Consider the following 17,276-nt stretch of genomic DNA (forward strand, 5'->3'; position numbering starts at 1 on the left):
ATGAAAACTATTTTAAGAACAAATGGCAACTCTGGCAGTATAAAATTGCAATTTAATTTGTAAAATTAATTTTCTCATTTTAATATATACTTTTAGTTCAAAATTTGTTATCATTAACTGTTAAAATTAAAAGTATTTTGAAAACAAATGGCAACTCTGGCAGTATAAAATTGCAAAATTATTTGTAAAACTCGAATATGCACTTTTAGTTTAAATTTGGGCGTTAATATATTTATTAGATAAAATTAATTTTTTAACAGTTGGCAACCCTTTAAAAAAAAATGTATCTAATGTAAACATTCACTGCATTCTATTTAATAGCGAATTTTAAGTCTAAAATTAATTTTTTACAAAATTTTGCTTGAGTTCGAGATATTCTGTCAGTTTGTAAAAAAAATAATTCATATTTCTAAATTTTATTAAGATCACATGACCTTTCTCCTGAAATTTTTTTTAAATCAAGAAAGAAAAGAGAGCGTATTTCTTCAAATGTCAAATTTTGCGAGAGTATCTGCTTAAATGAAAAAGTTTTCCATACAAATACTTAATCCGATCGTTCAGTTTGTATGGTAGCTATATGCTATAGTGGTCCGATATCGGCCGTTTCGAGAAATGAGCAGCTTCTTTGTGAGAAAAGGATGATTGCAAATTTTCAGATCGATATCTCAAAAATTGAGGGACTAAGTTGCCTATATACACAGGGGCAGACGGTTGGAATGTCTGAATCGATTAGGTCGGCACGCTGATCAATTATATATTGAATATAATTTAGGAGATTTCCAATATTTTCTTTTACACTTTACAAACATCGTGGCAACTTAATATACGGTACTCTGTTCAGAGTAAAAAAAAATGCTGCTTCATAATTTTACGCCCGCCACTGTGCGAAAGTTACAAACCAGACATTATTACTTATAAGCACACCAATTTGCACCAATACCTACTATATATACGTATACATACGTCAGTATAAATGTGCGTGTAGTAAATGCTAATATACATAGATCCATAAAAAAACCCATAATGTTGATCATGATCAATTTCCCAAGCTTTTCTTCGTTGCCTACACATATTTGCTCTTCTACTATTTGTATACCAAAATATTGGTGCCCAGTTCATGAGCTTCTTAAGCAATCTTCGGCATATACATGCATACATATGAAGATATTATATAGTTAAAGAAGAAGTATATATATATATATATATATATATAGTATATGAATGTCTTTAGTATGTATTACTCGTGCATATTGATTGTCTGTTTACTTTTGCACGCACTGTTTATTTAAAGATGAAGTAATTATCTTTTCGGATGCGTTGCGTTGACAGTAAATCGATTCGCAAATAGAAAATTTGTCGGTTTTGAATTTATGATAATTTGGATTAAATAAACATTGACAAATAGAAAAAGAGTGGTCCGAACTCTTAATGTTGAAGATGAAGGTCACAGATCCGGTCAGTGGCAGTCACGTATTGTCATGAATGAAGCCAGTTATAAAGCAATACAATATATATTAGATATACTATAAATATAGAGAATATATAAATCGTTGAAAAGATTTTTGGTTGGAGAGAAGTTTCGCCGATATTCTTCGAAATCAATATGATTCAAGATTAAGTGCTTTTCTATCTGATTCAACATTAGGATTGTTCTTACATTTATGGAATTGAAAGATATCTAAGTTCCTACGTACTAATAAGACAAATTGGAAACATAATGGATCACGATAAATAGAACTTTCAGATTTTTCCTCAATCGAAATCAAAACTGAAAAAAGCAGAGTTCTACCGCAGGGCCGTCACCATGTTTTCGACGTTGGGTCAGAGTGGTCACATTTAGCGACGCCAGATCATTTTTATATATCACTTCAATACGGCTCTCTCGGTGTATGCTGCTTTCGTTAAACCAATCTGATCCGAATTGGGAAAGCACTTTGAGCATTCGAGAGAACTGTTCTTCGCAAGATCTTAGGATCTGTGCGCATTAGCGATGAGTTTCGAATAAGATGGAACCACCAGCTGTATGAGCTATGTCGTTCGCATGGAATATGAAAAGCTACTTTGACTCAACCTATAGATGAACAACAGAAAAAAAGGCGTCCACGCATCCAATAGAAGGACTAAGTGCATAGTGATCTGTCTGTACTTGGGATGTACAATTAGCGTGAGCTCGTAAAGGATAGCGGCAACTGGCGAAATTTCGTGTTCTTGAATCAGACCGACTCATGGTTGTAGTTCCAAAGAAGAAAAAGTAACTACACATATGTATATGGCTACGAACTGAACAGTGACAAGAATTTCAGTATACTAGAAATTATAGGCAATTTACATATTCTACCTAAGCATTGATAGGAATTCTTTGCAAAGAAGTATTTAATTTTTTGTTGTGGATTAATTTGACATGCGGCTCGTGTATATCGACAAATGTCTTTTTCTTTTGGTTTCTTTTGATCTCTCATAAACATACATTTCATTTATCATTAGGGTGTTCATAATAATTTATAAAACAGACTGACACTGCAACCTAGATATAGTTTTAATGAAAAAAGCTTTCAGATTTTAGACATCGGCATATCGGTCGGAGAGTCTAAAAATTGGCCAGAAACAGAAATTATTATTGAAGTACACTCTTTTATATCTGTCTTTAAGGGGTTACATAGGTTTACGGGTTTCAAAAAATCCCCTTTTTTATTGTCTTTTAAATTTTACAATACTTTTAAATGTTGTCCTAAAATAGTTGATCCGAGTAATAGTTTTTTTTCGAAACTGTGTTTTTGAAGACGGTTGGCAGGATTTCTCGAGAACTACTCAACCGATCTTCATGAAATTTTACACAGGTGTTGAAGATACAATTCCTAAAGACACACGGTTGTACTGTTAAAGAAGAAGAGAAAATGTCTTGCTTGGTTGTTTGAGCGCAAGACAAAGTACTTGGATGTCATACAAAAAGATTCCGTGTGGTTTGAATAAGTGAAGAATTTCGTCCATCTTGGAACCAGCATAAATACCACCAGCAATTTAAGCATGGAGATCAAGCGTAGAATAATTCTTGCCAACAGGTGCTGCTTTGGGATCGGTAGGCAATTGAGATCATTCTTTTGACGACAGAAAAATTACGGTCTAGAAGTATTTTATTATTCCCATCCCCGTACAGACATAGAAACATTGACGATGACTGTTCTTCACGAGGTTTTTGGAGTTGTCGTCGTGACTAATGAGGTTAGATCACGTAGTAAGCATTGAAGAGGATGCTTCATCGATTCGAGACTTACGGTTGTAGTGTCAAGGAAAAAGAAGAAGAGGACTGCCACGAAACTTTTTACTTTATAAAATTTGAAACAAAGAACCTGTCCAAGTCCCACATTTGGTAAACAACAGATTGCCAATCACCAAAAAACCTCAGTAGAACTCAATCGCCTTGGAGGCAGTAGATAAGCTAAGGAAGTAAGGCGAAGTATGGGTGAAAGGTGTCGAAAGCAAATCTTTACAACGATGCAAAAGAGTGAATAAGGATTGATAATATCTGTTTAAAGGCCATTTTGAGCTACTTGATCAGAAACTCTTAGACGACCACAGCGAAGTTAGACTCCAAACGACAAAATCAAATAAAGTGATGTTTCTGGAGTGATTTGTTTTAAAGGTTAGTGTTAGGTTAGTGTTGGAAAAAGTGAAAAAATATATTTTGTAAGCGTCTAGGTAATTAATTAACCACCCTAACTCAAACTACTTGAACCCATAACCTAACTTATGAATAATTTTCTACATAAGTATACCCACATATTTGCATAAATTTTTAGATGCGCCGAATTGAAGGCGAAAAATGCCGGCAAACAATGCCCAGCATACTCGCTATGCATGCCGATTGAGGTTTGGCTCGTTAGAGACTTTTTAGCACGTAAACACGAAAAGCAGACCGGCTAATTACCATTGTCGGCAGGCTTGCAGTACTGGTGGATAGTTTTAAGCGCACAGCATCACTAGCATAAGCATTAACATGAAAGGGTAAGACATATATGAGCCTATATATATATTTATATATACATATGCTATATACACTTAAATATCTGTAGATAACTATTTCATTCGGGGCTCCTCGTAAAGTTTGTGGGTGCCTGAAAACATTTTGTTGCTGCTTTTTGTTTTTGGTTTATTTTGGAGGGCGGTTCACTCTCGATTTCATCGCTTCATTGATTCATTGTGCAGCCAAGGCGCGCGGTTTCGACGGCTTTTTGTGTCCGACATTGAAGGTCACCATTGTTTCGGCACCGCACTTGAGTTGGGTCGGCTGCGTGCAGGTTTTAAGGCGCTGCGTTTGCCCGCGCTATTGATTTTTATGATTCTCAAATTAATAAGGTGTGAAATTTTGGCAGAAAAAATACCAAATCTACGCATCGTTGAACCTTTTTAACAAATTTATTTGATTGCTAATGCACATAAAGTTGCTGCGGTGCATAGGTTTATATTTACATATACATATGTACTATACATATATGTATATAGAAATATGTTTGTATATTGGTATGCTGCGTTCATGTGTCTCCGATAAATAGATTAAAAACATATTGCTCAGTCAAGATCAATAGATCCCACTTATTTGGTTTTGCGAAATATTTCGCTATTCGTGAATTATGAGCTCATTTGAGGTCAGCATAAATGCAAATGTACATATGAGCATAGGATATGAACTTAGTTTGGAAAAAATCTTTACAAAGCATTTTCAAATATATTTTTCTCTCAAATTATGAGGTAATATATTGATCAGATTTGATATAAAAATTATGATTTTCTTTATAGTAAGTATATGTTCGCACAACTGAAGAAGTCTTCATGTGACAAGGCGCTTTTCTGTTAGAAGACTGCACTGCCAAGCGTAGATATAGAAGATATCGGGCCTAGGTGACCTCAATGGATCGAATATGTCAATATCTGTGTAACAACTCTCGACTCGATCTTCTTCCCAAGGTCATTTAAGAAATGTTTTTTGTTTTACGAGTTGTACGAGTTGTACCAGTTTTTCACAGTGCTATAGGATGGTGCTTCATAGCCATACAAAGATTTTAGTTCATCGATGCACTCTTGTCGTGATAATCCACGTCGAAAGTTGTGAAAAATGATCGCACGAAAATGTTCACGAGTTAATTCCATTTTTTGGCCGAGATGAATTTTTTAATTCCCTGTAAATAAAACAATTCACGATTAAATGACAAAACGTTCTGAGTGATGTTATGCTAAAAAATGTCAAAATTTCCAATGGAAATGTCAGATTGCAACGGCAACACTTAGTATTGCCGAGGCTAGAAATATATATAGCAGCCTACTTCATATAAACCTGCTAGCTTGTAGCGTAGATTTAAGGGGTCCTGTCACACATAGAAACCTGCCTCAATTCGGCGGTCAAAACTCTTTCTTTTAGCCAAAGATCGTAGGTATTACAAAGGCACTTGAGAGGCTGGATAATCGAAGCAATGACGTTCTCTGTTCTTTTAGGCGTGATCTACGAATTTCATCGACATCGTAGATCACTACCAAAACGAACTTCATGAAGGTGATCCAAAATCAGTACTTGTTCCCGAAACCATTGATTTTGTGCACAACCTATACTGTCAGAACATCATGTGACCTACCGTGAGATGGTAGCATTAGCGGGACTAGCATACATTCAATATTGCATGACAAAAATGTTTTTACGTTGGATCACACACAATTTGTGGAACGCTCAACAAACACATCGCGTTGATTGGTCGAGAGAAAATAAAAAATTACGATAGCGCTGCTTTGAAACACGTCTATGACATCGTGACAGGTGATGAATCGTGGATTTATGCGTATGAGCTCGAAACTAAATAGTAGTCGACTGTATGGGTGTTTCAAGATGAGTCGAATCCAACAAAAGTACGAAGCACTGCCAAGCGAATGGTTGCCTGGCTTTATATGTAGAAAAACTGGACAAGTCGCAACTATACCACTGAAACAATGCAGAACAGTAAATTCTGAGTGGTATATAATAATTTGTTTGCCGGTTGTTTCTTCAGAAATTAGGAAAACCAACCGTCGAAGAGGGATCACTCTTCATTTCGACAATGCGAGCTCTCACACATATAGTAGACTGAAACAACTGCCCGTTCCCACGACAGTCGGGTCTACGTAACCGGAACGGACCCGAATTTTATCCGGCCAAGGACTGTCAACTCGGCAGAATTCTGCCGCTACAACAACAACAACTGAAACAACTGCAGTTTTGAGCACTTAAAACATCGATTCGATGTGTGAAGCACTGTAAAGGCCTGATCTGGTTGATCCCACTAGTTTTATCTGAATAAATACATAATAACAAAATAAAAAGAAATATCTCGGTGTTGATGACCTCACTTTTTGTGGGGTTTTAACATATTTTATTTTGTTTGCTCATTAAATCTATATTTTTTGCTTGCACACGACAAATTCTAGGTATTTTATTTAGGTTTGTTTGTCAACTAACAGTTTCAGCCTAATACAAATGGCTAATAGATGTTACATAAGAGGTTTATCATATGAACTTAGCAAGAAATATAAATATTTATGTGTGTGTGAGTACTTCTAACTACATATTTAAACAGTGCTAAAAGTAAAGCTTGATAAGGTGCTAATTGTTTGCGCACACAAAAAATCCCGAATTATATTATGTATCGGTGTACGTACATATGTGGATCCCAAAGTCTTCAGAGCAGATTGAAGTTCCAGCGGGAATAGTGAGATTGGAGATTGGATAAATCAATAATAATGTTAACTTCAAAAAGAAATAAGAATATAAAGTCATAAATTTGTGGCTGAAAGATGTAATCGCTAAAGCAGAATTAGAAGTCAGCTGAGGGATTGAGGTTATGTTATTATACAAAGCAATGATACTCAAAAATCCAACAAAAAATTTTTTGTTAAATTTGTTCTAAGATTTAGTATTTAATTTGTTAAAAAATTAACTTTCAAAATGACAAGAATTAATTCAAAATACCTTCTTCTCAAAATCACCTAAAACCGAGTTTTGTTGTTTTTGGAAAAAAAAATTTTAAACAATCACAAAATCTTCGTTAGTTTGTTTCAAAACTAAAAATATATTTATTATTCACTTTAATACTGAATTCATCGTTACAGTTATATATATACAAATTACCAACATCAAATTCGTTACAACGGTTTGTCGTTTCCATCAAGAGCACGGCCACAATTCGCCTACGTTTTCCACTAGCACCAGCCTTCTGGGCCCAAAGGACCCAAACCACCAATACCGCCGCCACCAATTGCTCCACCACCAACAACACCACCGTAGCCCAGACCAACACCGCCACCATAACCATAACCGCTGCCATAGGTGGCACCGTAGGAGACCGGAGCTGGAACTGGAGTTGAGACAGCTGTCACTACAGGTGTCACGACCGCCGAAGTGGTCATCGCAGGGTAGGCTACACCGCCACTCGCATAACCACCATTGTAAACGCCACCGCCATAGCCATAACCACCATAGCCGCCAGTGCTGTAACCACCTGTGTTGTAACCACCACCATAGCTGCCCCCAGGCACCACAGACACCTTTATCACTTTGACGACGTTTTCGCGACTATTTGAGTATGGCGTAACGCCGTAGCCACCATAACCACCATTATATCCACCACCGTAACCATAGCCGCCACCATAACCACCGCCATAGCCACCACCATAACCAGGACTATAGCTAGGACCGTAGCCGCCGCCGCCAACACCACCGCTTACGCCCGCGAGCAGCGCTAATTTACCGAAAGTCGCCTGACCAGGCGCTATGAGTGCGATAAGCGCAAATACAACAACAAATGTCTTCATTTTGTATTGATGATTATGTAATCCTTTCTTATGCTTCTAGTTGTGTCAACGCTGTGTAGAACTCGACTGTTGCTGTCCACTGACTGTCCACGCTCATTTATACACATATGCCACACACCAACTAAGCGGCCGTTTTGTCTCCAACCCAGAAACAAAGCATGTATTGTTCTATATAAATTTGACCATGTAAAAATATTTAACAACGGAGTCCGACAGTTTAGCGAAGTTTTAGTAAATGTGTTTAATTTTTCTCAGGCAAACAAGAAACAAATAAAAATCTTCGATCTGTCTGTCCTCAACTGTCTTTGCCTTGGTTCTTAGGTGACGACTTCCTGCTGCTATTAGTGATGTTGTTGTTGTTCTCGTTTGTGGTTTTTTGTTTTGGATGATCAACGCTTTTAAATGGAATTAACACTTTCGCTCGCAGCGCACTCTTTCGTGTAGAACTAAACGGTTTATGCATTTATTTGAACAGCTAAGTGCGATTTCTTATTTGTTCTAACTTTAATTTTTTCTGTTTGTGTTGTCTTTGTTTTCTGCCACTAAGCCAATAGTTAGCTCATTTGCGAAATTACTATCCTTTGGCGAGTTCTTTTTAGTAAATAAATTGTTTGCGCAAAAATTAATTTCGCTCATATAATCACTATAATAAAATATTCACCATTGGTTTTCTTAATGTTAGTGAAGCTAATATAAATTATAACGTTTAAATATTATTCACTCACTTAAAAGATATATCACACACAGAAATTCCCAGACATCCAACTTTCATTTCCCACTAGAAACTGCTGCTATTTATCAAGGGCCAAATCAATTTAGGGTTTGTGTGAAAACAAACGCAGCCCAATTCGAATAAAATTCTTTACATCACTCATATAATTTATGTATAATTAAATCAAATTGACTCTATTAAAAAATCTATTATAGTTTGAGTTTTATAACGACTTGAATGTGTAACAGAATTTATGGCAGGACTAAGTAGATTCCTTTACAACAGCGTCAACATGAGGTTGAATAATTGGAATTGGTATACTTGTGCTTAATTTTAGCACTGTATGATCTAGTTTTATGAAATCTTCTGCTGCAACTCCCTACAGACAAGCATTTTTTTGCATTAATCAGTGGTTAGATTTGAGACACCTTTTGATAGTTTGCATTATTAATCTGATTTAACATACCCAAAAATCGCAGCGCGGGTATAATAGCAAGTTTATTGCAACCTACAGCAACCGAACTGAGATTTTGCACTAACAAGTAAATATTATCCCACATTTTTGCTATAAATATATATTTTGTTTAATTATTTATTATTTTTTATTTATAAAAATGCACTTACCAGTGTTTTGTTGCAAACCTTGGATAAATTACAATTATATCCTCTTCCAGCATATCATTTGAGTATTTACTTCGCAGTTCATCCATATATCACAATTTTTTCACACACTTTTGTCTAAGCGCCACATTCGCTAAAAAGCCGCAAAATAAACACTTTAAAACACAGACTGCACTCGCATTTACTAATTTTCCACTTTATTCAATACTTATAACTATATTAATCGCAAAAATTAAACTATTTGCATAATTTAAAACAAAATTCACAATTTTCCATTATTTGAATAGAATTTATACACGAACTAACGGAACTGGAAGAAGAGCAAAGGAAATAGCGTAGGAAACTTGACAGGACGAGGGTTGCATTTAAGTAAGAAATTATATTATTTGAAACACAAAAAAAAAAAATTGCATACAATTGTTTCAAACACTCTAATTATAGTAGATTTTATAGTTAAGAGTTTTTAAATAAATCATAGTCAATATGAAACTATGTTTACCTAAAAATCTTAGAACAATATTTATTTAAAAAAGTAGATATTTTTGAATAAAATGTTGAAATATTTATAGTTTTAATGATTAGTGCAATTTGTAGCAAGCTAATTTATAAATAAATTGATAACAGTTCAATTAATAAAATTAAAATAAAGTAATCGCCAATATAATTGCACATACACCACGCACTACTTATAGTAATGCTCATGAAACACAGCTCGTACCATCTATTATATTTTCTTATACTTCATATTTGCAATGCATCCCTGCTGGTAGAACAATGTACAGCAAATGAAAGAAAACGTCACAAGAAATCAGCAGAGCAAGAAAAAACATCTTTTTATCTAATTAGTTTTGATACAGAAACATTAAGAATTAATAAAAATTAATTATTGTGGTTCATTAAATGTTTTTTGTGCAAATTCAATAGATTTGAAATTCGCGTGTAAAGCTGCTGTTGAGAAAAATACAGCATTAAAGCGAGTGCAGAACGACCTTCATGAGGTGAACGCCTTAGTATTTTTTTTCTAAAGCAAAATTGTGAAAATATGTTATTGCGAAAATACGCCACATATTTCGTGGCTGAAAAGCAAATACCAACGCATTCCGCAAGGAAAAAAGCTGGTGGAAAGCTGGCGCAATAATTCTTACATATTGGAAATAATATGAGTGAACATAAAAACAATCGAAAATTAGAATAACAAAGCCAAAGTGCATAGCACAGCTGGGTGAACAAAAAACACCACAAAAAAAACATGAAGCAAGGAAAGAAAATACTATTACAGGTGTCGATGGGGGGATTTGTAGGAGGTGGCGCACATTAATTGACGCAAGGGCGTTAGGGTGGTAGTGGTGCTGATACGGGCGTCTGTATATGGGTTAGGGGCATGTGATACGGAAGAACGTAGTGTACAAGCTAACATGTTAATTATACGATGTGAATTACACGTCAGTGTATTCAATCAGCAATTTAGTATATTCTTAACTGCACAGAAGATAAGCTTATAACTTAAGAGAAAACAGGAATTCAAGAGTCGTGACAAGCCAGTTTTATATTTCGCTAAATTGAAGTAGAAGCAAACATAAAGTACAAACAATACAAAAACAAACACAAAAAAACTAGAACTAAAGGTAATCAAAGTTGTTATCACGTTACGCCACTTGTATGATGGACTATCGCACCTAAAGCAAATTATATAGAATTTTGTAAAACTTGTTCATATCGCTTAAGCTGAGCAAACATAAATCTCGCAAACTCATATGTACAATACACGTGTGTAGGTACACTTATCATTAAGCAACAAATTTGCAAGACAGGTTCTGATAATTCTCGGCAATATAAAAATACGTCAGCTACAATGAGGAAAAAAGCTTGAGACACAAGTATGCCGCAATAAAGTGCAAACTGGTTTCGCTGAGAAAACCGATATAATATCTTTGCGGAAAGCGAAATCACAACTTGTTTACTGCAAAGATTTTTCAGACGGCATATTCATATGGTTTCTTTTTAGAAATCGTATGTTTATACAGCAATATAGGCCGCTTTGTAACTGTTTTAAACCTTTCTGTGGTGGCAACTAAATAGGTACATAAGCTTTGTATAGCACGGACGCAAAACCGCGCTGCAAAAGTTCGCTTTGTTTAGATGGTGTGTTAACATTCTAGTCGCTTCCAATTGGATTTTGTGTGAATATATAGTATATGAGAATGTTGACTATTCGTGCTTGCCGAGTGCATGTTTAAATAGTTATTTTTTTGTTTATTTGTTTATAAGCAGTTTTTGCATTTTTTACCTTCCAGCTCATTTGGCAAATTTTGAAGCAAAAGCAAACGAACGATATGTCAACACAAACAACACACGCCCCAACGGCGCCGGAATTGCCCACAACATCACATGGTGAAGCGTCAGCACCGCCCACTGAATCAATGGACGATTGGACTTATTTCGACAATACAACAAACGATGGCACAGAGCAAACTGCAACCACTGCTGCACAGCAAACCGCCACAACAACTACAACTGAAACTGTGAACTCTACCGCTGATAATGCCGCATCGAAAACTACAACTTCCACAACGTATTCGTTTCCCGGTAGCGCCCTTGGCAGCGATTCCACAGCGAACATAAACAGCATTAAAACAGAAAGCAGCAGCACTAGTGGTGATTCTAAAAACAAAAACAACGAAGAGGAGAAAGTCGATGATTCCATGTATGAATGTAATATTTGTCTCGATACCGCAAAGGACGCAGTCGTCAGTCTGTGCGGCCACTTATTTTGCTGGCCATGCCTGCACCAATGGTTGGAGACACGTCCAAATTGCAAATTATGCCCAGTTTGTAAAGCAGCAATTGGCAAGGATAAAGTAATACCGCTATACGGACGCAACAGCACCAAGCAAGAGGATCCCAGGTAAAGCATAAATCTGCACACAGTGAATACCAAGCATTGGGTTAAAATTACTAACATTTTTTTTATAGAAATAAGGTGCCACCGCGTCCCGCTGGTCAGCGTACTGAGCCAGAGCCACAACAAGGTTTCCAGGGTTTCGGTTTTGGTGATGGTTTCCACATGTCTTTCGGTATTGGTGCTTTTCCATTCGGTTATTTCGCTTCGTCTTTCAACTTTGGTGAACCTCGTGCAGCTGGTAAGCTACTTAAAAATAAGTTATAAATATAAAAATTAATTTCCGCTTGTATTTACAGCTGCCAACCGTGGCACCGTGCAATACGAAGATGAACAGCAATTATCTAAATTATTCCTGTATTTGGCTATCTTGTGCATTGCTTGGTTATTATTCGCATAGCAATACTAAATCGATTATACTTACATACCTAAATATATATATTTATGCAAAGAGCCCACTTTTTAATTTGTTGCTCCGTGCTTGCGATTATTAATAAGAAATTCAATTATGTACATGTGTGCAATTTATTAACGAAACATACATACATACGAAATTGCAAATACTTTTAACACTGTGAAATTACATTGTCAAACGAAAGAGGAAGTAATCTTAAAGCGTAAAATTATAAAAAAGTGATACCTTCAAAATAAATGTATGTAATGAATTAAAAGAAAATAACAGTAAACTAATTAAAATCATTTTCATCATAAATGTATGTACATGCATATCTACTTGCATTTCATAATATATATTTCATACTATGAGTTTTTGTGATGAAATAGCATTGAAGTCAGTTTTACTTGCTCGAAGAAAATTTCTGTATTTTAAAATTTTATGATCTTTCGCTCTTTTATTTTTTAAGTAATCTTTACATTACAACAAATTGTACCTAAATTTCTATTAATGGATTTGTGATTAAGCGTTAAGTTTGGAGGTGAGACACTATTTTTTTCTTTTCGCGGTTGGTTGTTTATTTCAGAAATAAAATGCTATAACCTTATTAGAATTACACATATTTTATTTTTATTGTAATTTATTTGGAGTATACGAAATATGCCACTGCACTTGCATTCACTATAAGGATTTATTGGTTCGTTCGCACAACATTTGGGTCTAAGTAACCAGAATGGAACCAGATTTTTATCCGGCCAAGGGCTGTCAACCCGGCAGCATTCCTCGAAATTACTGCAGCAGTGTTTCCTGCCGCTACAACAACGACAGCAGTGGTTCTTGTTGTCCAAATATGAAAAGGCGTGAGGAATTTTTTCCCTTCCGGTTACTTTTGGCTTACATTTCAATCCACCAGCAAAATTCGCAGAGGCCGTGGAAGTGCAACAGATTTCGTTATTCATCGGTATATTATAATTGTTTGCATATTTTCAACTGCTTCTTTGTTTTACTATAAGTATTTATAATAAAATGCATGCATTTTCTAAACATTAGAAACAATTTTAAGCATTTCGAATTTAAATTTAAATTCAAAGTGAGCACAACATTTTGTTATTATTTCCATTTGTCACATTTCCCTTACACTCAAATTCTTACTGCAAATGCAACTGTATTAGCTGTCAAATTTCCGCCGCCATTTCAGTCGTTACGAGTTAAATTCCGTTTTCGCGTGTGAAATAAGTGAAAATTTTAAATTTATTAATAAAAAGCGTTGCAACTATAATTTTTAGTATGGAATAATGTAGTCGTGATAGTTTTGTATCGAAATTAAGTAAATATTCAGTGTGAGCAATGTTTTTAGTGCATTTTTTTGACGGAAGAAATTTGTTTGTAAGCAAGTGCTTGCCGGCAGCCGCGAAGTGTGGGAAATTTAAGTGATTTTCATACAAATATAAGCTAATTACTTTGTTGATTCTAAAGCTAATTATTCAAAGCAGGGTAAGTCCTAATCTTCCATATTACATTGTATTTGCGTATGTACAAAACAACTCTTGGGTAAGTTTAGGTTAGGTTAGGTTAATTGCTGCTGTTTGATTTTGAAATAAATTTGAACTGGCACTAAACCTGCTATTACAAAAACAAAGAAACAATTTTCAGCCCCAGTTGTAATTTCGGGTGTTTTAATAACTGAGTGAAATTGAAAATATTGAAGCAAACTGGATTTTTTCGCCACAATTAGCATTTCATGAAAGGTATAATGATAATAATTATAAGTTTTAAAGGAAATATATTGATATATGCAGGAAAATAATGTATAAAGTGAAGAGAGGTTAAATTTGACGTTTTTTTTGATTTTTTAAAATAGATTGTGAATATCGAAAGGGTTAAAAGAGACATTTTACATAGATTTTCAACAAGCTGAAGCTGGTGAATATCTTTAAAACATAATTAATAATAACATTTCAAAACAGCTCATCGTTCTTACAGGTAAAAAAGAAAAAAATAATACTTAAAGTGAAAGGTAAAAATATTTCTTTCACGATTTCCAACGAAATATATTGTATCAAAATTTACTTTGAGGGATATGTACTTTTTACTTAAAACTGGCATTTCTGAGATATAATGATCGTTATAATATGCCTACGTTTCTAAGTCACCTATAAGATAATGTATTTAGCGTGTTTTTAACAACTTTTTGATGTTTTAAGCACCGGTTATTAAAATTTTTACCATAATTTAATTTTTAATTTGACTTGGTCTCCATATAAAATATATTTATGTGTACGAAATTAGTGTGTTTGGTGTATAAAGCAGTTTATAAAGGTGTGAGAGGTGGTGAAATATAATATGCTCTTAATTACATATGTCACAATATAAATTTAAATATTTCATTGTAAATATATATAATGCATATATATTAAATAAACCTAAAAAAGTGTTCCGAGAGAATTTTAGATTATGTAATAAATGCTACAAAAGCATACAAAAATACATATTAACATAACCCAGTACTTGTACAGGTGTTTACAGGTACATATCTGTGTATACATACATATGTATAACGTAACAGTAAAGGACCATAACAATGGTCAACAGCCAACAGAGCACAGCTTCAAAAGGGTTAATAGCTTTTCGGATGATATGGCAAAAAAGGCGAGCAACAGCAAATAGGCATAACAAAGTCCTGGCAAATACTCACCGTTATTGGTATTAGCATATTTGCGGCATTTCTGTGTAAATTTGTAGCCACTTATTCCCATTGTGGCCAATGTAAAGGGAATTTCAATGCGAATTTTGCTTACACAATTTTTTTTTTTGTAAATTTATGCAACATATTTGGGTTTATTATGTGAATAATATGGGTATTGAAAAGAAACTTTGCTATATTTTTCTTAAAGCTTAAAGTTTTAAGCTTTATTTTATGGCAACATTATGTATTAAATTCATCAATTTTTTAATGAATAATAATTTATAAGCGCATGGCTCCTTAATTACTTATCAGATTTTTTCTGTAGCTTTCAAATCAGAATTTAATATTAAAAAAATTATTTTGCATATTCCTTCGATTTGCTTTAATAGAAATTACTTTAACGAAATCTGTTTTTTTTTAATTTCAGAGGATTCAGTTCAGAGATATAGTGATTGACCAAATCCTCTTTTTTGAGAGTAGCTCCCGAAGATCAGCTGCAGTTCCTTTCAAATAAATACTTTTACTAACACTAAGTCTTAAAATACAGTTAAAATATACCATAATATGTGTACAAATTTTTGGATCAATAACTTTATAATTCTTCTCAGAAAAAAATCTGGAAAATTCGCTTTTTCGGCCTTATAACTGTAAACTATAACCCCTTAAGTGAGACTACCATCAATTACATATATTAATCGTCTTTTGACATATACCTATGAATGCAGTCATGTGCACTAAATTACACATTAAAGCTTTCTGTCTGTCAACAAGTCATATCCTTTCGTTTGAAATTTAATTTTTTACCGTAGTTTTTGCTGACTACCTTTGATGATTAGCCAAAGCAAGCGTTTTACGCTTAATTAGCTTATATACTATGAAGTGGCAGCCATAAAAATATGCAATCATATATATGTGTAGTATGCGCCGCACATTGCAGTTAAGTGCCTTTCAAGTAAAAGTGATGAATTGTTTATGCAAATTCTAGCTTCGTTTTCGCCATTGAGCAGCTTTGAATGCGCTTTGCAATTTCAGAAATTCAAAATTTTAGTGAATTTTGACATTTGATAAGCTCTTAAATCGGGGTCGCCACGTTAAAGTTGTTGACATCAATGCATGCCAAGAGCGACTTTGTCCCACACGCACAGCAAAGATTTTGCATATTCTTTTTATAATAGAAATACTTCTATGCATAATAAATTTTCTTGGGAAATTCATGAATATCAAATACTACGAAGGCATATGTGTGTGTGTTTCGAATGTGTGTGTGATATGCATATGACATCAATTTTTATGTACTATGTACTAACAGGCGCAGAGGAAAGTGGGTTGTGGTTTTCCCTTTGAAAAAATATTCACATGTTTGGAAGCTCAGTTTTTTCCTTGATCGAAAAATGAAGAGTTAACTTACAGATATGTTAGTGAAAAGATATGAACATAGATTTCTGAAAAGCTCAAAGTGCACAAAATTTTTAAAATAAAAAACCCAAGCGTCTTTATTTCAATTTTCATATAAATTTTGAGGCCAAGCCTTATTCACGATTTATCTTTAAAAGACTCTTTCGAATAAGAGCTCTACCAAAGCTTCTTCGTTCTCACTACAGTAGGGAACCAAGCTGTCCTGTGACTCAAAAAATATAATCCAAGTTATGCTCTACCCCCAGCAACCTATAATCCACCTACGCTCTTGTATCAAATATTGAATTGGTGTTGCTGTTTTTCTGCTGCGAGTGTCCTTTACGTTAGCCCGTTTGACTTCTCTCTCAGTCGTTGTGGTTGATTGTAATGACATTTGATGTGTGGTAAACAAAATTTTATTATTTTGCCTGGGAAATTCATTATTTCTTGCTGGTGCTTAATAGAAATTGCAGTGGCATACTCCCCATCAATGGGGTGTACTATATGTGTCGCGTTGCTTTTCTGTGTTCCTTTCAAATTTTTTATATTCCTCTGCAATACTCTTCTGCGAGCGTTTTATTGAAAGTTTGAAGAGTTTCTTTTGCATTTTTTTGCTTATTTGAAGCTTTAACAAGTTCGAGTCTCGATCACGATCATTCAATGAGTAACGGATCACATAGTCAAGCTGCTCTTCCGAATTGTCATCAGAAGAACCCAAAATTCGAGGTAATCGTTGGTT

General features: G+C 34.5%; 2 protein-coding genes across 8 annotated transcripts; one reads left to right on the forward strand and one right to left on the reverse strand.

Annotated features, from left to right (window-relative positions):
• Positions 1 to 7,058: 7,058 nt before the first annotated feature.
• Positions 7,059 to 7,916, reverse strand: LOC109579399 (uncharacterized). The gene has a single exon (XM_019989375.3). It carries the CDS (start codon positions 7,828 to 7,830, stop codon positions 7,219 to 7,221), a length of 612 nt encoding a protein of 203 aa, XP_019844934.2. The 5' UTR covers positions 7,831 to 7,916; the 3' UTR covers positions 7,059 to 7,218.
• A 2,025-nt stretch (positions 7,917 to 9,941) lies between these two features.
• Positions 9,942 to 13,074, forward strand: LOC105223675 (E3 ubiquitin-protein ligase RNF185). 7 transcript variants are annotated; one of them, XM_011201450.4, is made up of 4 exons: positions 9,942 to 10,161; positions 11,458 to 12,068; positions 12,137 to 12,303; positions 12,362 to 13,074. In XM_011201450.4, the coding sequence occupies exons 2-4, from the start codon at positions 11,497 to 11,499 to the stop codon at positions 12,460 to 12,462; spliced, it is 840 nt and encodes a 279-aa protein (XP_011199752.1). In that variant the 5' UTR covers positions 9,942 to 10,161; positions 11,458 to 11,496; the 3' UTR covers positions 12,463 to 13,074. The 7 variants fall into 7 exon arrangements, with proteins under 7 accessions (XP_011199752.1, XP_011199751.1, XP_049310462.1 ...); XM_011201449.2 differs by having other exon boundaries at positions 9,943 to 10,136; XM_049454505.1 differs by lacking the exon at positions 9,942 to 10,161 and adding an exon at positions 10,398 to 10,442.
• The last annotated feature ends 4,202 nt before the right edge of the window (positions 13,075 to 17,276 follow it).

Source organism: Bactrocera dorsalis, chromosome 4 (genome assembly GCF_023373825.1).
Source record: "Bactrocera dorsalis isolate Fly_Bdor chromosome 4, ASM2337382v1, whole genome shotgun sequence".
NCBI lineage: Eukaryota > Metazoa > Arthropoda > Insecta > Diptera > Tephritidae > Bactrocera > Bactrocera dorsalis.

Bases quoted from the DNA above. Each gene is read 5' to 3' on its own strand.
- LOC109579399 (XM_019989375.3), bottom strand. From the start codon at position 7,830: ATGAAGACATTTGTTGTTGTATTTGCGCTTATCGCACTCATAGCGCCT.
- LOC105223675 (XM_049454505.1), top strand. From the start codon at position 10,413: ATGAAGCAAGGAAAGAAAATACTATTACAG. The intron at 10,443-11,457 runs GTGTCGATGGGG...TTTACCTTCCAG, and splicing joins GAAAGAAAATACTATTACAG to CTCATTTGGCAAATTTTGAA. The intron at 12,304-12,361 runs GTAAGCTACTTA...TTGTATTTACAG, and splicing joins TGGTGAACCTCGTGCAGCTG to CTGCCAACCGTGGCACCGTG.